Here is a 27,740-nt window from a genome sequence, read left to right as displayed (position 1 = left end):
TCACCGGAAGTGCGCCTCACCGGAAGTGAGGTGATGCAGTCCGGAAGCGGAAGCGCGCTGCGGTCGCGCCGCTTTTCTGGGTGATGTCGCTAAACCGGCGCCGATCGAGACCCTCCGGGCGGGCGGGGCTGGCGGCGGTGCGGGCTGCCCGTGAGTTACCGAGCGGCCGGTCCGCGGGGGGAGGCGCCGCCGCTGCCGGCGGTTCGCGGGCCGGGCGGAGCCGGGGTGGGCGGCAGCGGGGGCGCTGGCCGGCCTGGCCCCGGGGGGGCGCGGCCCAGCGGCGGGGGCTGGAGGGGGGGGCAGCGCCGTCCCTCACGGGCGGGGTGTCGCACCCCGCCGGGGGGCGCCGGGGCCGCCGCTCGCAGCGCTTTGTGCCGCCCCCGGAGCCTGGCACCCCCCGGGCTGGGGGGCGCAGTACCCGGGAACAGCGCGCCCCTTCCCCGCCTGCCCCCTGCGCTCCCCCCGGGCCCCGGTTGCTGGCGCTTTCCCAGCGGCAGGGCAGCGCTGGGGGTGAGCTCTGAGCTGTAGCCGTTCTGCCCATCCTGCCTTCTTGCTCTTCGCTTTCTCCCAGCACTCCAGGGCAGAAACCTTACCTGGGCACTCTCCTGGCTGCCAGTGTCCTGGCGTCAGCCGTTATCACCCCTCAGCTTGAGTTCGGGTGTTTGGTTGTTTCTTTTGGATTATTTTTCTAGCTAATGAAAATACTTCATAATCCATGTTTCAGAATTACCACTTGGGGATGCTGTCTCTTCAAAATTATCAGTAATGAACCTGTGAAAAAGGTTAAATAATAGATGTATATGTGGTGAACTGGAATCACCCGTGCATGTATTTGTGCTAGCTTAATTTACTAGTACAGTTTAGTAGCTACAGTGAAAATGTAGTAGCCTAGGTGTAACGTGCTAGCAGTTAAAAAGTATGTTTTGGCAAGTTTGGGTCTTAATCTAGCAACCAGTGTCATCTCAGCCTTTTTTAAAAAAAAAAAAAAAATCGGATGGCAGAATTCAACCTGCAGGTTCATTGGGGCAGCATTCTAATTTTACAGCTTCGCTCTCTTTCTTGCAAAACCTATTTGAGTGAAGGCGTTTCATGCCTGAGTGCATGACTGTGAGAACTGTGCAACTCTAAGTCTTATTTGCATAGCTTCAGAATTCACTGAACCGTAAGGGTTGTGCGATTTGGGGGGAGGGAGGAAGTTTTCATTGGTTTGTTTGTTGGGGGGGGGTGTTTAGGAGTTTTGGGGTTGTAGTGATTTGGGACGCTGTGTATTTTCTTTTGCTTTTGCATTTTTTGATTGATTTTTTTTAAAAGGTATGACCCAGGGCTAGACCTAAATCTTTGCAGGGATAGATTATACATACCCTGCTACAAACTTGCTGTTTGTTTAGATAAAGAAATAATTTCCAGAAAGACTGAGGTCCTTTCTACACTTGGGAATTTGTTTTCAGCATTTTCAAAATGTGAGAATCACAAGCCAGTTGGGCCAATTTAATAGAGCAGGTGTTTTCACCTTGCACTGTTGGAAAAGTTTGTCTTTAGTGTGAGTATTTGCACTGCCTTTTTGCATACAGGTAACAAAAGAGGAGGAAGGAGCAGCTGAGTGGGAAACGTGTTTCTGTTTTCTGCTAGCTGTAATTGCATTGCAGTCTGGTGAAAGGTCTGGCTCTGTGGGAGTCACTTTCAGTGAACAGCTGGTGACCTGGTTTGATTTTCTTCCTTTAAAGCACCTGGAAGACTCCAGTGAGAATTGGAGTGTGACAAGCTAGCAGAGGAAAGGAGTTGTTGTTTCCATTCCATGGATCCCTTGGGTGCTCCTTCCCAATTTGTGGATGTTGACAGTCTGCCAGGCTGGACTGATGCCTATGAGGCTAAGCAGCTGTACTCTCACCAAAATCCTGTTGAAAAAGCTCAAGTTGATGTTAGATCACCTTTTCCATACAGGAAAGACATAAATGCAAAAATAATCTTATGGTAAGTTCCATGTGGCTCTGGTGTGCTTGTCATCACTTCTGTGTACTGCAGGATCCGATTGCCTCATGTAATGATCACTTGCTTTAGAATAAAGTCTTTAACCCCTCTCTGGGAAGAAAAGAATCTTTTTGTTTGCTGTAAATCCGCAAGTCTGAGATTTTGCTCCACCGTAGGTTATAAACAGCACGTTTGTAGGCATTTCTTGATGCAGCAGACTGGAGCTGTATTTCCTGCTGTCATACTGTACGCTAAATATCAAAACCAAATACAGTACTTTGATACAACTGTTTAATTTTTTTTTAAATATACTTGCTGTATACTAGCTTTTTTCTTTCTTTGCTGGCTTTAATCTTTCACTTTTCTGGTATTTATTTCTTTCATGTGGTTCTCATGGCTTGCTTTGGGCTCTCTCCTGCACCCCCTCTCTGTTCTGTATTCTGTCTCTACATTTTTATGCCAGAATCTATTGATAAAGTACCGTGTGCTGAGGTGAACTTACTCCATCAGTTTTTCTTTCCTATAACTCAGATACTTGAACCTGCTCTCTAGATGAGTAGCTCTTTGTTAATCAGTGTGAAGAGAGAAGGATTTCTCAGGGACACAGATTCAGGGGTCGGCCTTGAACCTCTTTCTGGTTAATACGTGCAGGAAATGGGACTGTTCATGGATTTCCTGAACCTGATTAAGTAAAGAAAGAGAGAAGTAAAAGGTTAAACATCTCTTACGACTTGGGCTTGGGTGTAATAAATATGTGCAGTTTCAACTGTTACTTGAATCTCTCCCTGTGCATGGGAGTCTTTATTTCCCTTCCTATGCTCTTTAATCCCCAAATCCCTAATGGCTGCTTCAGTGACAAAAAGCAGGTCAGAGTTCTGCTACTCCATTGACTCTCGTGCATCTCTGCTTTGTTTATCTTCTGCATGTCTGAGCCTTGAACAGCAGAATGGTCATGATCAAATTGCGGTTCGCAGTGCTGGAACAAAAGCAGCAAAGGCTTGTCTAGCTGCAGTGTCGCTCCAGATCCTCAGGGGTCTGAGGAAAAGCAGCAGCAGTAAGGTGCCCTGGGTAGCATGTGTGCAAACCAAGAAAAGTACATTGAAAAAATTATTCAAGTTTTTAAAGTAACGTGCCACAAGGACTGTCCTCTTATCTCCAAGAGAGAATACATGGGGTTTCTGGAACGTGTTACACTCCCATCAGTTTAACACGCTGCTTTGCATGTTCTGCTAGTTAAACTGCCCTACATAAAACTGCAGCACTGCCTTTTTTACATACATCACTAAGTTTCTGTTGAGGCAGGGAGCGTTTAAGGAAATGACAGGTTGCTTGCAGTCTTTCTTCATCAGTTAGAGGCAAAGGATGATTCTGCATGGTGAGCATGTCAGGGTACGCTACCCTCTGCGGGCACTGGAGCGCTGTTAATGCTTGTCCTTTAACTTGGCATTTCCTTGCCTGTCAGCACTTACTTGACAATGATTGCTTCATCTTACATTTAGCCCACAATAAACGGTTTCCTTGTTTCCTCAGGAAAGGAGATGTAGCGTTACTGAACTGCACAGCCATAGTAAACACCAGTAATGAGTCTCTCACTGATAAGAACCCAGTATCTGAAAGTATATTCATGCACGCCGGGCCTGACCTGAGGGATGAACTCCAGAAGCTCAAAGGTAAGTGGCTGGAGATGTTTTTATCTTACTGAAATCTACTGTCCTTGCATAGTACAAAGCATGAGGATTTGGACATACACTAAAATCAAGGCATAGCACTGGTCTGTTGTTTGTTTGGGTTTTTTTCATCCCCTTCCCCCAACGTCTGGTGTTAATGTGAAATAGATGGAGGAAACACATGACAATCTAGCCTCTCCTGGTTTTGTCGTTCAGGGTACAGATCATTAAAAACCTGGGGCAGATACTAGAGTTGCTGAGCCCTTGAGTTGTGATACAGTAAATCCCATTGTTACCTGAAGCCACTCTGGGTGGTTAGCTTATCAGAGCTTTTACTCAAGGGACCAGCCTTGTACATAGTCAGATTTTGCTCTTACCCTGTTCAGTGTGTATATATACTGTGGAAGACAGGAACTGAAGTTCACCATTGCAGAAATTAAATGGGTTCTAATATACACTTTGTGTATCCTCTGTCAGGATATTAATATATGCACACAGTCCTTCAGGAAACAATGGCAATAATAGATGGATTGATAAAACACTGCAATAGACTTAGTGACTACTTAAATTGTTTAGTTCATTTGCCTTTTCTGCACAACAGATTACTTTCTAATAAAGTTACAAGACCATCCCTAATGGAAGGCTGTTCTGGAAATGGATGAGGTTTGCTTTACCTGAGTTCTTATTAACAGAGTTTATGGCTGGTGATGAGATTTACAAATACTCAGCTTTATTCCCAGTGCCTGTTAGATGAAAAGAGGAGTTTCCCTCTTCTGTGTGAGGAGCAAAGTGTTTATAGTTGTCCAGGGTCATACAGAAATCTAATACAGTTTGCAGGTGAAAATTCACTTTTCTAATACCTGTGGTACTGAGCTGAATTTTGAGACCAAAGTGATCCTTGAGTAGTACTGCTCACTCTTGCCTAACAGCGCGCTCTCCTTACGTAGTAACAAAACAGGTAGAAGAACCACAGTATTTCTAATGAAAACTCTCAGTAGCTTAAACTGCAATTTAATAGACATCCTGTTTTTATAAAATCATGTTTTGCTGATTCAACTTGCTTTTTGTGAGTAACCTGGATGTAAAACCAGAGGAAGAGTGACAGTTTCATAGGAGAGGGAAAACTCAGCGTGTCCTTTGGGTTCAAAATACAGCAGATGTTATAAAATAGTTAGGACCCTGCTATGTACACCAGAACTCTTCTAAAATAAACTTGGGTTCCTTCTGTGCACTGTGAGGTGGAGAGGGACAATGTTTCAAGGCATACTTAACATTTGAGACCTGTCAGCTCTGTAGGGAATTATTTGTGAAAGTTGGGCTTAGCTTCTTACGTTCCCTTTTACCATGCTGAGATAGATGTAGTTTTGCATTCTCTACCCCTGTGAAGACGCTGATGTCTTCCCGTCATAACACATTCTGCAGGTTCATGACTGCCTATACATGACAGTTTCCTTTTAGCCTTGTAATAAAAGCTTTTTGAAAATCAGTTCTTTGATGCACTACTGGCGGTTTGGGTGGGAGAGGAAGGAGAGGCTGGATTACAGCTTTGGCTTTTGTGCATCTTTAATGTGTTTGTCACAGTAGCAGAAGTGGAAGTGAGTGCAGTTAGGAAATTAGTTTGATTCTTTCGTCACCTCTGCCTCCTTTTGCATGCTTTCCCATTGAAATTCTTTTCTAGCAGAATGTTCTTGCTGAAAACATGAAAATGCATGGTCTTTGCTCTAAAGCTGTGAAATGGGAGCAGTGGTGATCTTCAGTTAGTTCTCTCCAGCTTTATTCCTACTCCTTGGTATGTATTCATATTTCATAGACTCCAAGAAAAATCATGATCTTAAAGCATGTGATGTGCTGACATTTCAAAGGCCTGCTTTCTTTAAGGCTCAGCTAACTTACGCATTCATAGGAACAGTGTGTAGTTTTCATTAAAACAGAAATACTACAGCCAAGGATGCAAGCTTGCAAATTACGTGCTATTGATACATGCTTGCCTATCAACACATACTTGTTGCAGACTAATAAAGACCTTCTGTAACAGCAACGCACAGTAGTCTTCCTGCTCCAGTGAGACTTTTTCTCCACTGCATACTTTATATGGAGGATTCAGACTCTCAGTTTTAAACTTGCAGAGAAGTTGTTCTAATGTTTGAAATATCATGGGATAAAAAATAAGATCTTGACTTTGTTCTCACTTTTGCCACAGACTTTGATTTGTGCAGCTCTCTCTACTAGCTTACCTCACCCTGTTTCTTAAAATAGATATAATATTTGCTGCTCGTTTTAGTTTTATAAATTTCATAGAGATCTCCGGGCAGAAGGCATTGGGAAGTACAAAGTGTGATATAAGTGCAGTTAGAGATTACTGATGGTCTGAATTTATTAGTTTCTCTGCTGAATTCACAACTATACCTCAGTCAAAATTCCTTCATTCTTTTTCACGAGACCGTTTTTCCTGCAGGCCTTTGCTTGCTATTTTCAAGTTGTGTGGCTTGGGCGGACCAGGGAGGAAGAAAGTAACTTGATACCTGATGCATTAAGTGCTTTGGGTTTAGCTTCTGCTTTTTCCATACTGTGCTTATTTAGTTACTCTCTTGAGCTGAGGCATCTTAGAGGATATGCAGTAATTCAGAATAGTGTGCTTAGTTTTAGTGTGCTGTTGTAGTCCTTCTGATTAACCCAATAAAACCAAGGTGGAAGTCTACAGAAGCTAATGATGTGATTTATTGGATTAAAAAGTGTATAAGATGTTCGCTGAAAGGCAACGTGTTGCCACTAAAAGGACGTGCTTAAAGTTTTGAGCAAGAGAGATCCTCAACCTGGAATGTTTCTTGCCATAAAATACGCTTTCGTGCATGCTGATAGCCCGCCTGAGCACCACAAACAACAGAGTAGGAGAGGTGAACACTGCTACTCGGTGGGCAGCTTCACGATTGACTTAAGCCAGGCTACTGCAGTGCTGCTGCCAGAAGGGTGGTTGCAGCCACTCGTTCCTGTCGCATTCCATTTTGTGGGCACTAGCAACCTCAAAGATCAGGTTGAAAGCTAATCCAGTGAAAATACTAGTTTTCAGCCAGATCAGAAAGCTGCAGTGCAGCTGTACATGCAGAAGGAAGAAGGGAGAAAATACTTGTCTTTGAGCGTAGGGGAAGACTAGAAGTACTTCTTCAGCCGTCCAGAACTGGAGCGGGCTAGATTTGGGTGAAGAAGGGGAGGGTTAGCAGGCTGTTTGTCCAGGTGCTGAACTAAAAACAGTCTTCAAACACAACAGCTGTTCCTGGATTTTTCATTATCAGAAATGCATTGACAAACTGAAGGGAATAGGCCTACGGATGTCATCGAGGGTTTGTAAGTTTGTAAGACAAACTGATTTCCCTTGTGAAAAATTACAGGAATTAAGTATGAGTAACTTGCAGGGGATAGCCAAAGAGCAGTCAAAACTAAAAAGAGGTAAAGATGTGAGGTATGCTGGCGTACAGTAGATGATCCTGGAGTGTGCAACTGGAGGGTGCTGTGGATGGAACAATTAAATGTGTCGCTTGAGCTTCCTTGCCTTGAGACTAGGTATCTAGTCTGTCAAGAAAGTATGGTCTCCATGAGAATCATACTTTTGCCTTGTGAACACGAAGAAACTTGCAAAACAAAGCAAGGTACCTTGTTCTGGGAGCACAGGTGGAGCAAGTGCTTGATGTGTTTGTTTTGAATAGCTTTGTCAAAGCTGATGGGTTGAAGGAGACTTCTAGCCCTTTTATCCGAAAAGCAATCTCCCCAAGCCAAGTTATTAAATTCAGAAGGACTTTTTATTGCTGGTTGTATGGCATATTTGTGCATCTGTTCTCTGCATATAGTTAAATCATTGCTGCCTTTGGCTCTGTATGTGGCACAGTAAGCACTGCTGTTAAGGCAGCATTTCTAGCATTTTCTGGTTTGTCCTTACATGCATAGTTTTAAAATTGGGAGATGGAGCACAGCTGTCACCTCAACCTGACTAGGTGATGCTAAGCAGCTGTTATGAGATCGAATGCTATCCTTAGTATTTGATGTGTAAATGACTTCATATGGGATATAAATTTGATGACTTCTATGTATGGAGTTGTCTGACTGGAAGAAGTCAAGGGCTTGAATATTTCCAGCTTTCTTATCATGACATTGGCATTTTTCCTTGTGTCTATTTTTTTCAGGGTGCAGGACAGGTGAGGCTAAACTCACCAAAGGATTTAATTTGGCTGCACGTTTCATCATTCACACAGTGGGACCCAAATACAAAAGCCGGTATCGCACAGCAGCCGAGAGCTCCCTGTACAGCTGTTACCGCAATGTCCTGCAGCTCGCCAAGTAAGCACACGGCCACTTACGTCAGGGTTTGCCGTCCGTGGTGTGTCTGCCCTAGACACTCGGGTCTGCACAGAGGCCGAATGTCTGTGAATATCTTCTGATGGTTACTGGATTTGGTTAAGGGCGTGAGAACCTGAGTGGCCTCGTGGTATACTTCATGCTTTTTGTTGCCTGTGTCGGTGGTGTAGATTGAATGTGCAGAGAGATCTGAGCTGGTTCGAGTCTTGAAATTGGAGCTGCGCAGCATTCAGTTACTCTGAGGAGCCCAGCAGTGATAACTGCATTGGGTTCTGTGCCACGAAAAGCTTTAAATGAGCTTGCTCAAGCAGCAGCTTCATGTGTCTCTGCGGCCATGTGGACGTAGCCGCAGGCAGATCCGACTGCTGTATCCATTCACATGCTTGGCCTCTGCCTTCATACAACAGTCATCTAAAGTTCTGAGTCAAGGTGCAAAGTTATTTCTAAATCCACAGTTGCTGCAGATGGGTTTGTAGTTTTCCCTCTTTCATCTGTGGTATTTTCTGTTTCCTCTTAGCTAACAGGGTTTTTTTTCTTTCTGTTTTTTCTGTGTTCTTTCCTGTAGTCTGTTGTTTTCCTGTGACAGCTATTGTAATGGTAACAGTCACAAAAAGTACCTGAATAACAGCAATGTCATAAAATATACTTAACAATTTCTTAAGGTTGGGAAGATCAGTTCTTCCAAGCCTGGACTGCGTTGGAGGGCAATAGCAACTGTTTCGTAAGATCAAAGCTAAGGTTTCTAGTACGTGCAGGTTTGTTCTGCCTCAGAAGCAACAAGCAAAGTCAGGCCTGGATTGAAGCATGGTAAAAACAATTTTAAAACTTCAATAATTCTGCTCAATGGATTCTGAATGCTTTTCAGTCAACCTATTTTCTAGAGTAACTTTTGATGCTTGTAAAATAGTCTGCCAGCTCTGAGGTTGCTCAGACTCCTCTGGTGACTGTTGGCAAGGCATCTGTTTTACTCTTCTAAAAATCTGGTGCTCTGCTGGAAGCACCTTGCAGATCTTACTGTATTGCTTTATACCAGTGATTTCCAACCATGCCTAGGACTGAGTAAGCCACCTTGGTCTGTGTCCAGACCTCTAACAAAACAAGTGATAGGTCAGGTGGAGGAACGGGAGAGTGTTTGCAATAGAGCGCACCTCATTTTCCCCTCCTTCTCCTCACTGTCAAATCTGTACAGGAGGAAAAATATTTTGGAAAGGATTGCAAGGAGCCTGAGGTAAGAACTTCTTCATTCAGGATATGAGAAACTGCAGGAACAATGTGGCTGAAGTAGAAGGAGAAATCTGAGAACAAAACTAAGAGGAAACAGTGTGGAATCATTAATGGTTCCCTCTTCTGCCTGATGGTGGTATGTGTACATCTTACTAGAAGAGAATCCCTCTGCACAAACCTAAAAGAGGGTCACTGCTGCATAAAGGCAGGAAAAAAAGTGCTAATGTTATCTACCCTACTGGCAAACGTTTGTTCTCACCTGACCGTCTATTCATTTGTTTCTCTTTTTCTGGATTTCAGGGAGCAGGCAATGTGCTCCATAGGATTTTGTGTTATTAACTCTCTGAAAAGATGCTACCCCTTGGAGGATGCAACCCACATAGCACTGCGTAAGTTTGCTGGGATGTGACATAAACTGGATGGCATTACTCAGCAGATCGCTTGCCTCAGACTGCTGTTAATATGGGGAAACCCTTTTTTTAGGGGGCTGTGGTTTGTTGGAGCCTGTAAAAAGGCAAGGCTGCCTCTGGTTGATCAGGAAGTGGATGATAAAAACAAATGATCCTTTCTCTGTTGAGAAGTCATCAGTAAAGATCTATGGGAATCTGTGCTGGAATATATTCAATACATTAATTAACCTGGAAAAGATGCTGAACAGTGAGGTGAAAGAGTTTGCTGGTAATAGAAAAGTGTTCAGAATAGCAAAGATGAGGCCGTACTGTCGAATAGCTGGAGATGGGCCTCAAGTGAATGTCATCTGCCATTTTAGTGTCATCAGCATATCCAACTGTGAAGTGATATTCTTCCCCCACTGACCCACTCCTGTGTGCTTCTGCCTTCACATGCAAAATGATGGCCTAACCTAAGGAGCAAAATCTTGAGATTATCATAGTTCCATGAAAACAACAGCTCACTGGAGTTCATAACAGCAGCTGGAGTAAGACACAACAAAATTAAGAACATTATGCTAGAAATCTGTGGTTTGTCCACCCTTTAAAGCTGCACATTCAAAAAGGATGCACTAGAACTAGAAGTTGAAGAGGTCAGCAAGAATGGAGAAAGGCAAGCAATAGCTAAGTGAGCTAAAGTCTTTTTCAGACTGGAATATGCTGAAGTTGAAGGGAATGTGATAGATGTCTATAAACTCGAGTGGCGTGGAGATCGTGGGTAGGAATCAGCTGTTCGCTGTCTCCCAAAACAAGAACCTTTAAACAACGCTACTATGAATCAGGTTCAGAACAAACAAGTGCTTACACTATTTGTTTTATGAACCTTCTTACCAAAAAGCATTGTAGATGCTAAAAGTTTTCAAATCTGGGGGGCTTCAAAAGGAAACTGTATTAAAGAAAAAAATGAAGGCTACTAAAAACAAATCTGAATATTTCCTAGGCTGAAAATACTTAGAAATAGGAAAGTGCCCTGAGAAGAATATTATATACCTGCCTGGTTCTTACTTTTCCCTTTTCTCTTTTGACTTTTGCATTTCTCTTGGCCTGCTCCCATCTGCTTTCTACCACCACCACCCAGTCCCTGGACCCTCCTGCATGGTGCTCTTGCACAACAGGGAGGTTGTTGCAGATGGAGGGAGTGGGTTTTCCTCTTGCTGTGCAAGCTGGCTGAGGAAATCTTTCTTGCCCTCTGTTCAGCAGAGATGCTGACACTGGAGAAACAGATTAGTCTGCTGTTTTCTCTGCTATCTGCCTGTTGAGTGAGAGATCTGAAAACATCTGCTCGCATAGGTTCAGGAAACTGTTTGCTGTGGAACCACACAACTGCATTTCTCCCATAAAGTAGTGTTGCTTTTTATGTGAATTTCTGTACAGGAAATATTTGAAAATAGTTTGGTTTTTTCCCCCCCTCTGCTCTTTCTTGAAGAACTGACGCTAATGCATTCTCTGCAGAGTACACTTCCTTATTGCTGTCGTCTGTTGTCCCTTTAGGGCTGTATGCTACTTGATAAAATACTGCTAGACCAACTTATTGCTTTGGACACTTTCTCCCTTGGCAGCCTGACAGGGAAGCACTTGAAAATCCTGATATGTGTCAAGATTATTGCAGCTCAAGGACCTCATCTGTACAAGGATGTGTCTGACGGGGAGCTTGGTTACAAAACATTTTCTTTTCCCCTCAGCTGCAATGGCTTGGGAACTTCACTGTGTCCCTGGATTTGCTAGAGATTTGGGGGAGTCAGAAGAAAGTAACAGAGGAAACAGTTTCTCTAATGATTTATAAATACAGTTTTTATATGCCGCTTTGGCATAGTTGACTCCAGAGGTTTTGTGTGACGGACTCTGTCTTATACCAGCTTCTGCTATAGCTGCTTATCATCTTGCTTTCCTGATAACTTAAGGCACAATGACTTGTTCTAGGATTGCCTGGTTTTGGCAGCTTGCACAGACTCTAAGGGGGAGGGATTTGGCTTAATTTTGCAGGGCCATAGAATCGCATTCCACAGACTGAGGAATAATTAGCAAACTAAAATCAGAGAGAAATTTTTTCTCATTTTGTATCCATCTCTAGAGTGAGCAGCGACAGAGAGTGGAGATGGAACTGCCAGTATGGCCAGCAAGCCATTTGGTGTGTTAAACTGCCACTTAATCCACACTTGGGTACAGCCCGTGAAGCTGTTTTGTGTGAGGGGAGGGATGTGTCTCTATTCTGTATTCCAACTCCCTCACTTGCAGTTGTGCATTTAAATTTCCTCTCCTGTTTTTGCAAAGTACATTTATTCTTCTTTCTTGCAGGCACAGTTAGAAGGTTCCTGGAGATTCATGGAGAGACTCTGGAGAAGGTGGTGTTTGCAGTCTCCGAGCTTGAAGAGGTATCTCCTTGATATTCATTCCACCAAAATTCATGGGCCTGTTTGATCTTTTCTGCAGCAGTAATTAGCTCCTTTCTAGAGCTGGACTCGGATTTCCCCTTCAGATCATACAGGCTTTTGGTCCTACAGCATCCTTCTGTCTCCTGCTAGCATAGCACCTTTTCCAGTGCTGTTTATGCCCTTGGCAATCACTATGGGCATGTTCAGAATCTTTCTAATTCTGGCTTCTGTATTTCTGAGCCGTGAATTGCAGCCAGTACTAGAGGTTATAACATGCAGTTGTGCTGGATGGAATCTGCCAGCCAGAAAGGAAATTCTTAGTACAAGATTTCCTCCTTACACAGCGCTGCTTCCCTTGTGCTTTAAAAGGGCCAGTTTAGCATGCCCGCAGATCACCTGCGAGCATCTTGAACGTTGCTGGCTGGCTTGTTGAAATAAGAAGTTTGACATTTAATGATCTGTGTGCAGACGGATGCTGGCAGTTTGAATATTGACTTCTTTTGTATATCAGACTTGCTAATGGCAGTTCCTGGGCAGAACACCCCATTGTACTAGGTTCTGTGGCATCTGGATAAGGGGTCTAAAACCATTAATCGGTTGGAGAGAACACATGAGCTATTACAGTGTTCAGTAGAGATTTTTCACTGTTTTCCTCCAGGTGGGGAGAGTTTCTTTTGGTGGTTGCTTTTTCTTTTTTCCCAGTCAGATCACCAAAGGTGATCTGTGTAGTGGTGCATTTTGATATAAAAGCAACCTTCACTGAAGTCTGTCACCCATGCATATTCTAACTTAGTTACAAAGCTGAAGTCTGCGATCTACCTGAGTTCAGGAAGGTTAAAGCAGAGTCCTCTTAAGGTCATTTACCAGTGTGGCAAAAAAAAAAAAAAAGTTAACGTTTATCAAGGTTACACACCTTTATTGCCAGGTAGCAGCCCAAAATAAGCCATTGAGGCAAGTGGTAGTTTGCCTCTAAACCGCTGAGAAGGTCCCTGCTACAAGGGCAAGCGTTACTTAACTGAAAAGCAAGGATGCGTGATGGACCCTTCACGCATTTTTCTTATTTGTAGGCCACTTACCAGAAGTTGCTGCCTCTGTATTTTCCAAGATCGTTGGAAGAAGAGATACAATCCTTGCCTTACCTCCCTGCAGATATTGGCAATGCAGAAGGGGAGCCTGTAGTACCAGAGCGGCAGATCAGGATCACTGAAAAGCCGGGTGTGCCGGATGGTGAGTTCTTAACTGAACTTTGGCAGAAGTGTGTGAAAGTCAATGGAAAGCCAGGCAAGGCATGTGAGAAGCGGAGCACTGGGCTCCTACCGCACCTCGCCTAAGGAAGGCGGCTGTCAGGCTGCCTCATTGCCTTCATGTGTTCCCCAGCAGTAACTACTTCTTTCTGCCACTTTGTGTTGTGGTTAGAGGATGCAGTAGAGCTGTTCTGTCTTTTTCTTTCTTGGGGGAAGCGTAGTTCATTCCCATTGCAAATGGCATTCCCATTCTCAAAGTGCTTAGGACCTTTGCAGTTTGTTTGCAGAATCTTGTGCAGCCCCTAACTTAAAAAGGCATTATTGTCAATAACCTATCTTGTATATTAGCCAAGTGTTGCTTAACTATTAGCAAATGTTGTCTCAAATGATAAGATTCTGTTGGGACAGCGTGTACATCAAACTAGTAGATGCTCAATGAAAACAAGAAGAAACCCCCTAAAAGATAGAAGAGCTAGGTCAGCCCAGAGATCAATGTTTGGGAAACGTCTGTCAAAGCTCAGTGGAAGAAGTCTCTTTGCAAAAAGGTTGCCTAGACGTCAGGGTTGAGGAGGTGAGATACATGTGGCAAGATGATTTAACGTATAAGTGGTCGTAGCTGGCACATTCTGCCTTATTCATTAAGCAGCACTGTGAAAGTTTTACATTTCTTTGTGAACCCCTAAACCATCAAAGGCAGATAACCTGGTAAGGGTTTCAAAGGTTTTCTACTTTAGCATGGCCAGTTGGGGTAAGGCTGATTATGCAGTGAGGGTACAGACAATTTTACAGTTCACGGTTTGATACCTGATAAACATACTCCTGCTGATCAGACTCCAGTCTCTTCTCTTTTTTTGTTTTTTTTCTTTTTTTCTTCTCCCTGTCCATGTTGCTGGTTAGAGTGGTGTTTGCAGCTGTGGTTGGTCAGTGGGAGGCATTCAATCACTACTGAATAGTTTGTGAAATTACAGGGTTTGCACATGTAGGAGCGAAGGGGTATATCAGAATCCCGTGCCTTTGTCCCATTGCTACTATAGCATGTTACGTTAAAACTGGGAAACACTGTTCCCATCCAGATTGCCCAGAGAGGTAATGCTGGAAGCCTTAGCCATGTTCCTTGATGACATCAAATGTAGTGGAGCATTCTGGTATTGTCGCCAGCAAGCGAGCCTGTGCTTTTCTATTTCATCACGCAGTTGTGTTGTAAACAATACTATAAATACTAAATACTAAACTCATTTTACCACCAGCTCTACAGGATCTGTTCAGTCAGTGTCAATGATATAAAAAGCGAGTCCTTTCTACCACGCGCTTCTAAACTGAATAAAGCTGCAGCATCTGTCCCTCTGCATACTTATTTTTCCCCATGACAAGTAGAACAACTGTAAAGCCCAAGCCACTCTCTCCAGACCTTGTTTTTCAAGAGTTAGCAGTCACCCCTTTGTTACAAGCCGATGACTAGGACCTGCCCAGTTAGTTTCCAGGCAAATCAACATTTTAAGGGAGTCTGTAGTTATCACAAACTATAATCTGTCGTATCGTGGTGTGCTGTGGGTTTTCTGGGTTAGTTTGTAGTGTGATGACTGGGTTGGCTCCCTGAGATACACTCCAGTTCCTCAGCAGCATTGCTGTCTTGTGTGCAGCTTGAACATCTTACGCTACCCTTTGTTTCTACTGCAGATGCTTCAGATGAAGAGGGTCTGGAGGCAGACTTGTCTTTCATTGGTTCCCATGCTTTTGCCCGCATGGAGGGAGATGTTGATAAACAGAGACGCCTCATCCTTCAGGGACAGTTGTCAGAGGCAGCGCTGCAAAAACAGCATCAGAGGAAGTGAGAATTCCCTTGTCTGCTTGAATGTTTTGTGTTTTAGCTGTTCAGAGGACCAACCGTTATGATGGTTTTGTTATCTGTAAAGCCTAATCTTCTGGCAAGGAAATACAGATAAAACCTGCTGTAGCGGTTTTGGCCTGAAGGGAGAAGGGAAGGGGCAGTAAGAGAAGGGAAGCTAGTGGTGAACCCACTGGCATTCCCAGTGCGTCCGGCCATGCCTTACCTCTGTGCCACGAGATGTCACTGTTTTGTCACTGCTTTTTGTACAGGGATCACCTGCTTTCAGTACTGCCCGCATGCTCCTGAGGCTCTGGGCAGATAGCAAAACATTTCTATTCAGTCTTTCAAAACAGAAAGAAAAATAAATTAATGCCGAAGCTTTTCTCCTTTTTTTTTTTCTTTTTTTTTCTTTTTTTCCTCCTTCCCCCTGCTCATTCTTAACGTGCATGATCACTTTCTTAGAAGCCAATTCCATGCTGGAGTCCTCTTGAGGCATGGTGCATGGCTTCTTTTGTCAGATGAATCACTAATTTGTTCACCGTTTAATGGAGGGGTGGGGAAATCTGTATGTAATGGTTGTTGCTACATAGTTATGTTTGACTTACGGACTTTTCAAATACATTTTCTTTCTTTTGTATTTTTTTTAAACACTGATACTGAAGTATTTAAATGGAAAATCTCTCCAATCTTTTTAGCCCAAATGCAATGCCACTGTAGTTACTAGTTGGTGCATATTCATTGCACTGGTGAAAATCACTAGATATGTAACTAAGAGATTCAAATTTCCCCACCCTCTTCTTTCTTTAATAACTTGATAGTTGCTTCATAGGTCAGAAATCCACAATACTAGAGAGAGGGCTCAGTCATAAAGAGCTTGTTTTGTCCTTCCCTTCCCATGTATGTCTTCAGGCTTCTAATGCTAATCTGAAGGGGGATCAGTTCTGACCAGATGTTTTTAACTTTCTAGTTACAATCGCTGGCTGTGTCAGGCAAGAGCTGAAGACCTCTCTGATATTGCTTCTCTGAAAGCCTTGTACCAGACAGGTAAGCTCAGGCTACCAACAACTGATGTATATTGTTTTAAAGCAAAAATAAAAAATAAAGATACAGTATTTTTTTTAGACCTGAGCATACAGTAAGCCATGTTATCAAGCTAGAAGCCTGGCCAAGAACTAGGCAACATCTCTGCAGTAAAGCAGGAATTCTCTCTTGATTGGCTTTGAAAGACACTGTGGTAAACTCCCAAACTGCTCTGCTCTAACAGTCTGAGGATAGGTGCATGTCCTGAATTGTCTGTAGCTTTAGATGTGAATCAGTACTGATAAATTAAGCCAATGCTAAGGTACTGTGTATGAGAGAGTTCTCCTTTTGTTCTAAATTGTCGCCACCTTTTGTTACAAAGAAATGAATGTTGTTTTCAGGTGATTACTGTAGAGAATAAGCAGTTCCCAAAGCAACTTTTGATACAGCTTTCCTGAAGAAAGCGGCTTGCTTTATTTCCCTGGGGTTAGTATGCGTTGCCCTCCTCTGTGTGTGTCTCCTGGTACTAAGGGCCGAGTGCCAGGGGCAGCTCATCTTGCAACTTCTTTGTTCAGTACATGGGGAGATTAGGAAGAGATTCAACAACGCAGTGGAGAGTTCAGTGGAAGAACATAGCTGCAAGGTCCTTGCAGCCTAGGAAGCAGAAATGGGGAACCTGTACTCTTTAGTTCACTTTTACTCTTTAGATAGCATCATACTTGAACGTAAAAACTTGCCATAGTCCCAGTGGCGTATAGCTGCTTTGCACCATGACAGGAAGAAACAGGCGAGTAGTCAGGGTCTCAAAACCATGGCTGTGTTTCTGCAGAGAAAGTCTGTTCAGCATTTTGCCTGATAACTTTGGCCTCCTGAAAATTCAGATACTTACCTTGATCTTTGTGCAAATGCTGAGGCTGTGCTCAGTAACTGCAATTTTAAATTCTTTTGTTTGCCTTAGTCAAGGCTCTGTGGGCTGCAGGAGGTCAGTAAAGTGTGCTCTGGGAATCTGCATTAGATTGGTTGGTTTCTAGGAAGAGGTTTGCATTGGTGGTAGAACTGCAAGTGAAGGTTGGTTGTTCTGTTGGGTTTTTTTTAATAAAAGTAATGTTATTACTTGAGATTTGGGTAAATGCAGAGTACTCGGGCAACATAAAATTGCAGTCCTTAAGTTTCTCGGATGTGACGCACCCTTTTTTGGATCAGAATAACCACTGGTATAGTGAGAACCATAACTTAAGTGTATTTCCTTTGTTTTTAAGATGGAAACCATATGCATTGCAAAAATTCTGAGCTCTGGTTGGTTTTCCCTGTTTTAAAAGGGACCAACTTCAAAACCTGGCATGACTGAGAGAAGTGTAGACATACTTCTCTTTCTTTTGTAGGTGTAGATAACTGTGGCCGCACAGTGATGGTGGTGGTTGGAAGGAATATCCCTGTAACGTTGATAGACATGGAAAAGGTAACGCTTTGTAAAACTATTGTGTATGTTGAATATGAATGTTCAGGAATCTGATTATAACTGCTAGAAACTTTAGCTGTAGAAGACTTAAATAGTTTCTATTTAATCTCTTTTACAGGCAGATAAATTTGTATTCTCTTATAAAGGTTTGTGTGTGGGTTTTGGGGGTGGCTTTTTAGAGGAGGAACTGTGCTATTTTTAGAAAAACAGACCTAACGTGGCTCATTTTTTTTTTTTTTTCATCTCAAGAAGAGACAGATTTGCCCTGTTTCTATAACAGCCAAGACATGAAGAGTGAAATGTAATGAGTCAAATTTGTTTTTCATGGAAACAGCAAGAATTTATCTCCATCTGTGAGGTCAGCTAGACAAAAAAAGACATCTAAGTTACTACAGTCAAGTTGAAGGCTTGGAATGTTCACCTTGCATTTGTAGCTGAAACATAATGCCACCCAGCTCATGACTCCTGATTTATGAATGAATTAAAGGAAGCATATTAAGATGTGATGCAACTGTGAAAGAATTCTTTGCAAATATAAATTTCATTTTTCTGTCTCAGGCTCTTCTGTATTTCATCCACGTCATGGATCATATTGCAGTGAAGGAATATGTCCTGGTGTACTTCCATACGCTCACAAATGATTACAATCAACTAGACTCTAATTTCTTGAAGAAACTCTACGATGTTGTTGATGCCAAGTGAGTGTCAATAGGAGACCCTTTCTGGTCTTCCTCCGTGCTACGGAAATGTATGTCGTTCCCTGTATCTGGTTTCTGATTTATTTATAAAAGAGTTTTGCTGGAGCAAAGACCTAAATACATAACAAAGGCAGGAAGAAGGAAGATATGTTTTCTTTCCTTCATAAAACCAGCTATTAAACCAGGAAGTTCTGTCCTCTGCAGTCTGCCTTCTGGAGCTCTTAGAGGGATGTACTGGGTGTATTGTCTATCTCTTATCTAGAGGTGGAGCTTCTGGAGCCTGGCTTTGTTAAAAGTGTGTTGCTGTTGTGAGGGAAGAGGCTTGGGTAACATTGGCAGTCATAATTTGTCCATAATTTTCACTGTCCGCATAGAAGACTGCAGGCTATGTTGTCTATGTTGTCTTTATCTGAAAAATAATCATTCTGCTCCAACCCACCCACCCTCCCACGCTCTTACACTTACTTTTCTGGTATCTGCCCTTGTGTTAGATCTAACTCTATAAAATTACATCACAGGCATTTAAGCAAAATCATCTATGTTTTGGCAATTGGGTTGTGTAGATGAGCTTAATTAGAAGTCACTTTTAAAGACTTTTTTTTCTTTCTCTAAACCAGGTACAAGAGGAACTTGAAGGCACTGTATTTTGTCCACCCAACATTTCGTTCAAAGGTGAGGTAAACAGTACAAAAGAAAAGTATATTTCGGGTGTTGGCAGAGCAGCATGTAAGACTGTAGTATGAGGAACATGGAGATATATAGAAGACTTCCAAAATTAGGCAGTATCATCTGGATCCACGGTCAGAGTTTGAAGTTCATCCCTGTTTTTGATCTAGCTGTAGTCTTCCAAAATTAGTGATAAGCTGCACCCCAGTGCAGCGCAGCTGTCTGTGCCCTGTTTTGCCTGTGCTCTTAACAGAGAGAGATGGAAGCTTTGGATCTTGTTTCTTCCAAAGAGAAACATTTTGTCCTTTTCCCTGCTGTCTGGTTGGCAGGGTGACAAACCATGACCAAAAACTGTGGGAATTTTTTTTTTGTGTGGTTCATTTCCTCTTCTTTCACCACAAGAGGTATTGCATCGGTGCTGTGTATTGCTTAAGAGTTGCCCTGGTGTGGGCAGAGGACAGTGCGTCAAGCAGCCCCGAGGTTATTTGGTATTATAGAGTGTAGAGTAGCAAAGGAAGATAGGAAGAATGCTGTTGTGATGGAGTGCAGAAAAATCCTGTTAAGCCTTTAGGAGATGGAAAACTGAGCTCATCAGGCAGTAAGGTGTTACCCTTGGCTATGGTCTGTGTGGGGTAACAAAAGACGGAGCTTGCTCCCCTCTGTACTTCATACACACTACTCGTATTGCAGCGGTATGAGTACTTCAGATGAACTAAGTGTCAGCAGCGGCCCTTCCTAAAATTGTTAGTCCTGTTAAAACAGTTGGAAATGTGGTCCTCTGCGTTCACATCAGATTAACCTCTGTGTTTACTCTGCTTTTTGCTGACATTGATCAAATCTGAGGAAATTATACGCCTGGAAAAAAACATCTGTTTGCACATGTTCAACAAGAATTTCTTTGCTAAATTTCCAAAGAGTCCTTTCTTTGCGTGCGCACAGCTGGGACACCGTGAGACTCAGAGCTTCCCTGGTTTTATACAGATGAAGCTGAGGCTTCCCAACAGCATACCTTCCAGTTCCTGTCAGGATACTTAGGAGCTGGCATCAAACATTACTGTGGTCACAAAGCTGAGTGGAAGCTGAAGCTAGAAGTACTAGTGTTTTAAATTCTCAGCAGCACTTTATCCCTCTCCTCTCTTCCTACATTTCTACTTGGTTGAGAAACGGGTTTTTTTTGTTGTAGGATGAGGACTCGCGTTCACCAGTCTGTTACCATGTTCTCTGTCCCTTTGAGAACTGCAGCGGCACTCAACAGATCTGTGGGGCAAGCAGATAGTTGGTGGGAAGCAAGGCGGGTGAGAGATGGAGAGTTCTCCCACTTGCTGGGAGTGGAATTGGTTTGTATGCTATTCTAGCAGCACAGCTGGAGGCAAAAGAGGATGTGTGTCAGTGTTTTTCTGCCAAGCCTTTTCTCTAACTGAAGGGCAAGTGGGATTGCTGCTGGCTGTTGCAGAGACTATCAGCTTGTGAAACACGGTGGGGAATGTGCAGCAGAAAGTCCTGGCGGTGAAGATGGCTGCTTAAGAGGGAATGATTTGTCTCTCCCCTCCTTTTTTGGCTGTTTTCAGGGCTGTTGTCCCCATGGAAGATTAGTAGCTCAGAAGCCTCAAATATCTTCAGAAATGTTTGGCACATTTGTCCTCCCATTTGGAGCATTGACTGACTTCCCTAGAAGTAGTGGAAAATACCCCATGTCTCAAATGCAGGAGGAAGGCTTCTGCATTCACGCAGCTTCCCAAATGCATCATCCTTGTTACATACACCTCGCTCTTAAACCTCAGATACAAATTGTCTGTTTTACAGCAGTATTGAATCCTGGCACAGAGGATGGTGGCCATCTGTTAGAGTTGCTTTGTTCATTTCTGGGCTGAAAAGGATCAAGAGGTTTTCATCATGTCTTTTAGAAACTCATGTGCCCCTAGAAAACAAGCATAGTTCTTAATGTACTTCGTGGTGCCAACCATGATTCTTGCTTTGGTTTCTAGATATGAAACTTCAAAAATTATGTATATTCTGAGGATAATTGCCTGTCTAGAGTACGTGGGGTTTGGTATGCAGGGAGGAGGGTTCAGCAGTTACCCTAAAACCCAGAGTAACTGAAGCAGGGTGTGTCACTGCATGGCCCGTTTTTGGATACTGATCCTGCCTTTATTCATGCTTTGATGTGAGCGTTCTTGTGATCTGGGAAGAACTTCTCTTGTGCTGCTGAAATGTAACTGTTCTTTGCATTTTTGCAAGATTGCAGCATAGGCACCATTAGCTTTTTAGGCTGGCAGCAATGCACGCTTCACCAGCAAGCCTTCGATTAAGATACCCTTGAAGTGCTGCCACAAGTTCCTTCCTCTTGCATGTGAATGTACTTCTGCTTATTATTGCTATAGCTGCTGATACATAAGTAAAGGGCTTTTGGGGGGCAATTTTGTGTGAATCTTCTCAGCTCCCCTCTTCTGAGAGCGCTCCAAACAAAGCTTGGTGGCTGCATCTGAAACAGTCTCACCCAGAGAAAGTCTGGGTTTATAAATATAGTAACTTGGCTGTGAATCAAGAATGTTTCAAAACAGAAACATACATGAATAATCAAACCAGATATTCCTAATCATGGTAGTCTTTGTACTTATCATGAACAATTTTTGTCTTGTTTTTCTGTAACAGTCATAAAAGCAGTTTCTGGGGATCAGATGCCAATATAAAGGTTGTTGCAAATAGCTTACAGCTTTTTCTATGCAAGATCCTTCCAAGTGTAGTAAAATTTTCTAGATTTTTAGCAAATTTCTCTTTGGGGAATGACCTAATTAAGAGATTGGTGATACACTGCATCTGTGGTGGTGCTGGGTTTTTTGGGGGGAAAGACATCTGGTACTTTAACACTGTGGTTTTCTAGCTTGACAGAGTGACTTTGATAGCCTTTTATTCAGATTATGAACTGCAGAACAAGAAAAATAAAGGAAAATTTCAGATGTCTAGATTCTTAACTTTTTTTTTTACTGCTCTGGTATAACTTATTTTGCTTTCAGTGCATTAATAAGGACTTGGTTTCATTTAAAGCTCCATGTCCTTTTACCAATAAATGGGTGCTGTCATATTGCTGTTTCTATAACCTGTGATTATCAAGAATAGAGATAGGAGAAGAATTCTTTAGCAAGGCTTCTGCCCCCTCCCTTTTTTCTCTGTTGCTGAAGATGTGTCAAACTGCAGTGGCTGGTATACTTGGGGGTGGGGGGGTGTGTGCTTTCCCCAAAAACAGTTTTCATAATGGCTGCAAAAATATTCCCTATTGGACTTTTGTATGTATTAAACGTCCATAGCAATTAATATTTAGTGATTATCATTCATAATGTGCCTTGGAATGCATGCTACTTTGGTACAGGATTGAGAGGGTATTTTTCACTCATCAAACTGTCACCCAGTGTCACTCATAAGAGGTCTTCTTAGAAAAACACAGTAAGTAATGGAGGCCGGTAATAAACTGTCTCCCTGCTTTCCAGTAACGTAAATCTCTAATTCTGCCCTTAAAATAACGAGCCAATCTTAATGTTCTGTCCTGTTCTTTACCTCCTTGTCTCTTTTGTTGTGCCTTTCTCATGAAAATAGGCTGTTTTGAGGAGGTAGCGCAGATATTCCAGGACAGGTTTTGGGCATCAACTTTTTCTTTAAATGTTGCATTTGGGTAAATCATTTTTATTGACCTAGTGTTTTAGCTTATTTGAAACTCCCACTTCCCTCAAGGCTTTTCTTGCGGTGTTGCTTCTTTTCTGTTAACTTATTGCAGTCAAAGCACAACTATCAAACAACCACAGAATGCTCAAGATTGGAAGGGGACCTCTAGAAGTCATCTGGTCCAGCCCCGCTGCTCAAGCAGGGTCAGCAAGAGCTGGTTGCCCAGAACAATGTAAATGGTCCCTTATGGGAGCATTTGCGACCTGTAGAACACTTGGTGGGGTTTTTTTTCTTTCCCTTCAGTCTGCCAGGAAAAACTAGATAAGAAATAAAAAAGTGATATAATGCTTAATTTTGGAGAAGGGGTGTTGAAAAGTAAAAGCTTCTGCAGTCAATCTAAACAGGAAGGAATATTTAGTAACTTGCAGAGGTATAAATGGTGTCTTATTGGCCTTTGCAAAACAAAAATTCCTTATCCTGTTTAAAAGAGACAGAGGTGTGAATACTTGAAGTAAAATCCTGTAGAATAAGTTGATAAGGCTTTGATAAGAAGTGTGATAAAACAGAAGGACATTCTCACTAGCCAACCCAAAGCAGAGCAGTTTCAATGGGATCGCTGAACAGTTGAAAAACCTCTCTCCCCCAAAGTGGAGGATTGCCGTGGATCCAGTCTGTGAAAACTTGAAGGCAGAGGGTTGAAAATGCTTCTGTCAGATATAGAATCCAATAGGTTGTATTCTGAGCTGGCTAAACTGGATGTGAAAATGTGCCACTACACTAATGGTTTTTTGAAGGCAACTAGCAGAACAGCTGTCACTCTTGTACAGTCGAAAGGGACCTTAAAGTGGCAGCTGGGAAGGAGTGCATGTGAAGTCAGAAAGCACCAGCTTCAGAACTCTGGAGACAGTGGTTGCTAGCAGTCAGTGGTGCGTGCTTCCTGACCTTGTATTACTGTCATGCTATTAGTGTTTCAAGCTTAAATCAAGCCTGTTTAACTGCAGTATTCTGTTGAACTTGAAAGTTTTGAAACAGCACCATCTTAATTTGTTTTTGTTGGGGTTTATTTCAGGTCTCAGCATGGTTTTTCACAACCTTTACGGTCTCAGGGCTAAAGGACAAAATCCACTATGTGGAAAGCCTTCAGCAGTTATTCACAGCCATACCCCCGGAACAGATTGATCTCCCCCCTTTTGTCCTCGAGTATGATGCCAGGGTAAGTGGTTGCGTGTTGCAAGCATCCGTCTTTGCTCCAAAGTGTAGTTCTTACGCTTCTCCCGTTCTGCTCTGCAAGAGCTTTAAAGGGGCTGACTTCCACATCTTAGAAATGGGGAGAAGAAAGGGAGGGTTCCTGGAAATTCTGGTTGCTCTCCTGTGAGGAAGTATTTTCTTAATGATTATTTTTCTTTCTACGTCAGTCAAACCAGAGGGCTTGGCTAAGAAGCAGGCTGCTCTCCCAATAGAGCAGTCTGCTATGCGTGTAAAAGGCAGACAACTTTTCTTCAGCCAAGAACTATAACACAACACACTAAAAGCCTGTGGATAAGATAAAATTCACATTATATACCTGATATATACCTTACACTGACTGTAAAAAGAAATACTATCTGTGTTTATTCTTTCCTGTCCCATGTATCGACAAGCGTGCAGGAAAGGGTGAGGGGGTGGGGAAGCAGTGGGGAAAAATGGAACCATAGAAGGGTGCCTTGCCTTTGTGTTGGTCCCTCCTCCTCCTCTTCCCTTCTCCATCCCAGGTCTCTAACCAAATGGCAGAATGAATATGGCTTGCTTTGGCCAAATCATTCCAAAGAGGGGTGTGCTGTAACTACAAAGTAATGACTAGAGCTGTGTGTCTGTGTAAGCAACTTCTGTCAAGTGACCGGCTATGCTAGCATTTGTGGCTTTCCTTGCATCACAGCTCAGCTTAATGGCAAAATTTTAACCTGCACTTTTTGCTTAAAACAGAGGCAAAAACCAGTTTTTGCCAGATTGCCAGCACAGTCCTCTCCTGGGTGAATTGTGGCCGTCACTGTACTTGTGGAAGACGAAGCCAGGGGTACCTGTTTATTTCTGCCTCTGTGTCGTCACCCGTTGCACCAGATGTATTGGGGAAGACTTTTGTTCAACTGCTCGTTCTGTTCTCGTTGCAGGAAAATGGGCCTTACTATTCTTCTTATCCTCCGTCGCCTGACTTGTGATCTGCAGTCCTGTGATGCTGCTGGTTTCCCATGGATCCGATGACCTGATGCCTGCCAAAACCTGTGCATTTGCCCATGTGCAGAATTCAGAGAGAGGGTTTTCCTCCCCCAGCTCTGGTATTTTTTTACTGATGAGATATTTTCAAGCACTCAAGCAATCAGAGAACTTTATGCCACTGTGAACTGTACAACCATTTCAAATATATTTATCCAATGGAAAAGTTGATTTAAAGATCACTAGATGCATTTTATTTTGGGTTGGGGGGGAGTTGAAGTTGTTACATTTATTTCTGAACAGACTTTCTTTTCTGGGAAACCTATCAAAAGCACTTGGTCATGTTTTTAACTGTTCTAATTTTCCAGCTCTGTTTGTAATACCCATTTCTGACTGGTCTGTACAAATACTGTGCAGTGCCAGCCTGACACATTGCTCATCACAGGGTCTCTGAGTTTCACATCTGATTACTTTCCCTTTCTGTTAGTGCCAGTTATTTTGGTCGTGACCCGGCAAAACTGTCTGGAATTGGGAATGCCATGTCTGCAGGCTGAACAAAACACTACCGCCAAGCCAAGATGACTGCAAGACTTAGTACCATAAATGCTAGGTGAGCTAGGAGCCTTGATAAAGTCCCTGTCAGTTTTCATTGGATGATGTGACATGTCAGGATGCCACTACCTTCCCAGTAAGAATAAAATTGAAAAGCATTTGCAGTTTCTTTTCTCTAACTACAGTTGGTTTTGTTCTCATTTGACATGGCCAGATGTGTCTGTATGATAAACGAATGCCATCTGCCTGAAGCGTGCGTGGCGGGGAGGGGGAAGCAGTGACTCCAACCCCAGCCTCTGGTGGCAGAGATTGTTCCTTAGAGATACCAGCATCCCCTTTATTTCCTTGTTACATTGACAACGATTTTTGACAGGCATGATCCATGTGAGAGAGCTCAGCCACAGGGTACTTGGGGGGGACTGGAGGTGAAAAGTTTTTCAGCCTGCCAATGGAAAGCTAAAAGAGTAGGATGAAGGCTCCTTTGTGAAACATAATCGGGGATGGCAGTCCCAAATACGTCAGGATGGAATCCCTGGCAGGAGGAATGTTGCAACAGTACTGAATATGAAAATGATGGTACGATTTTCATGTCTTCATTGTAGCTGCTTTCCTGCCCCAACTTGTAGCTGCTACTCAGTCTTTACCTCACTTCAATTCTCCTTGTTCTGCCACTTCTGCCATAACTACCTTTTCTGAAGCATAAGCAAAAATCATCATGAGATGCCTTAGGAGGTAGTTGTTCATGCCCGTTGAGTTGATTGGAAATGGATATCTCTCTCCTGTTTAAAGATAGGTAAATTGTTGGGGAAAAAGAGGGGAGGAAATTCCTCTCTTGGTCACCTAATTGCATGTCACAATTGTTTCTGCAGTCTGAGAGTTTGGGGGTTTGTAGTTGGAGGAGTGCAGTGAAAGATGGGCTGTACTGAGTTTCTTTTCCTTCCTACCTTGGCCTCCCGGCTTAATGTTATGTTTATACTCCACATATCCTCAGCATGTTGGTATGTCAGTTACAAATTAAGATAATCACTTGGTTGGGGTTTAACAGTCATGCGTGTACAGCATGTAAAAAGCAAGTGGTTTTGCTTTTTAAGTGTCCTCCAGGGTCCTTGTGCGATTCCATTATCGGATCCAAGGTGCTGCCACAGGCTGGAAACTGTAGCACGATGGAAAACCATCTTGGTGTCAGTACTTGGGCGTGTTGCACCGTATGGTCAGCTCACACGCGATTCTTTCAGCGCTTTTCTGCTTTTTAAGAATGAAATAGCAGCAGTCTATACAGAGCAGCTACCACGTGTCCCTACCTCCTGTGTTCACCTAGCTGTTTATAGCTGCCCTTGTCTAGTGACTTTTATAGCCAGCAGTGAATTTTCCATGCTTCTCTAACGATTTGTTTAGCTTTCCACCCCCATTAACCATCTGCTGTTTTTCACACCCGTGGCATTTTCAGTGGGGCTGTTGCAGAATAGCCAGCGTTGGCTTAATAGGCAGATTAACAGGGATTCAGAAGCATATTGTGAAAACCAAACTCTCAGCTTCACAATTTTTCGATGGTTTCTGTCCGTTTAGCTCACAGATGGCTCAGAGTCATAAAATCTAAACAGTTCTTCTTGGGACTCGGTCTGCACGTTTTTCAAACCCTAGTCCAGTCATTTTAAGAAATGACTTGGCTCAGCGATGTGTGAATGTACCTCCAGAGCATTTGCAAAGCAAAAAGGAGATCTTGGCACTGTGCATCTTATTGTGTATATTTTTCCCTTGAAAGACTTTAATATTTTTTTTTCCTGTTACCCAAGTCTCACAAACCTCAGTGGCAAGTCAGACCTGGATTGTACTGCAAATATCCTGCATTTTCTAGTGACTCTGGAGTTATGGCAATTTACCAGGGTTTTTTTTACTGGAAACTTTTAAATGTAACATGACAGTGGAAAAAAAAATATTGAAGTGCTCAGGATAATCATTGCTATTAAAATATTTGTTTAATTCTAATATGCAAAAGCAATTGCATTAAACCAGCTGAACTGCATTTGATTTAGGCTGAGATAGATGCTGGCATGCCCTAATTATGGGTGGGTACAATGCTTTCCTCTTGAAGAGGCCAGGGAGGCAATCTGTGTATGTCGTAACTCTTGTGTGTTTTAACATCCCTACCCAGTGCAGTCACTGCAGAATTAAAATGTCCGATGAAGGTTTTATTGCTTAAAGCTGTTTCACACCATCTGCAGGCTGGAAAGGGGAGTCTCCACAGAGAAGTGTATTAGTGTAATTACGAGTGTCGTTACCGCTCTAATGCCCTGTGTGATGTTGACAGAAAAGTGACAACGTTGTTGCCAGTAAAACTGGGATGCAATGCTTGGGTGCTCCTCAGCCACACCTCTTCTGAAAGCATCCCATGTTCCCTT

At 42.9% G+C, this 27,740-nt stretch overlaps 1 protein-coding gene across 2 annotated transcripts; it reads left to right on the top strand.

The window, feature by feature from the left end:
- The first annotated feature begins 21 nt into the window (after window positions 1–21).
- On the top strand, window positions 22–25,520 carry GDAP2 (ganglioside induced differentiation associated protein 2). Of its 2 annotated transcripts, none has more exons than XM_037390737.1 (14): window positions 22–150; window positions 1,725–1,971; window positions 3,499–3,638; window positions 7,811–7,964; window positions 9,507–9,595; window positions 11,951–12,027; window positions 13,095–13,254; window positions 14,949–15,099; window positions 16,067–16,143; window positions 17,502–17,578; window positions 18,137–18,276; window positions 18,894–18,948; window positions 23,669–23,812; window positions 24,747–25,520. In XM_037390737.1, exons 2-14 carry the CDS (start codon window positions 1,796–1,798, stop codon window positions 24,792–24,794), a joined length of 1,488 nt encoding a protein of 495 aa, XP_037246634.1. In that variant the 5' UTR covers window positions 22–150; window positions 1,725–1,795; the 3' UTR covers window positions 24,795–25,520. The 2 variants fall into 2 exon arrangements, with proteins under 2 accessions (XP_037246634.1, XP_037246635.1); XM_037390738.1 differs by lacking the exon at window positions 22–150 and adding an exon at window positions 559–658.
- The last annotated feature ends 2,220 nt before the right edge of the window (window positions 25,521–27,740 follow it).

Source organism: Falco rusticolus, chromosome 5, assembly GCF_015220075.1.
Source record: "Falco rusticolus isolate bFalRus1 chromosome 5, bFalRus1.pri, whole genome shotgun sequence".
Taxonomy (NCBI): Eukaryota; Metazoa; Chordata; class Aves; order Falconiformes; family Falconidae; genus Falco; species Falco rusticolus.
The sequence above is the reverse complement of the archived record's forward strand: the minus strand, read 5'-3'. Positions and strand labels throughout refer to the sequence as shown.

Excerpts from the sequence above, each read along its gene's own strand:
- GDAP2 (XM_037390737.1), top strand. The coding sequence starts at position 1,796 with ATGGATCCCTTGGGTGCTCCTTCCCAATTTGTGGATGTTGACAGTCTG. Across the intron at positions 13,255-14,948 it reads AAAGCCGGGTGTGCCGGATG|ATGCTTCAGATGAAGAGGGT; the intron begins GTGAGTTCTTAA and ends TTTCTACTGCAG. Across the intron at positions 17,579-18,136 it reads CGTTGATAGACATGGAAAAG|GCTCTTCTGTATTTCATCCA; the intron begins GTAACGCTTTGT and ends TTTCTGTCTCAG.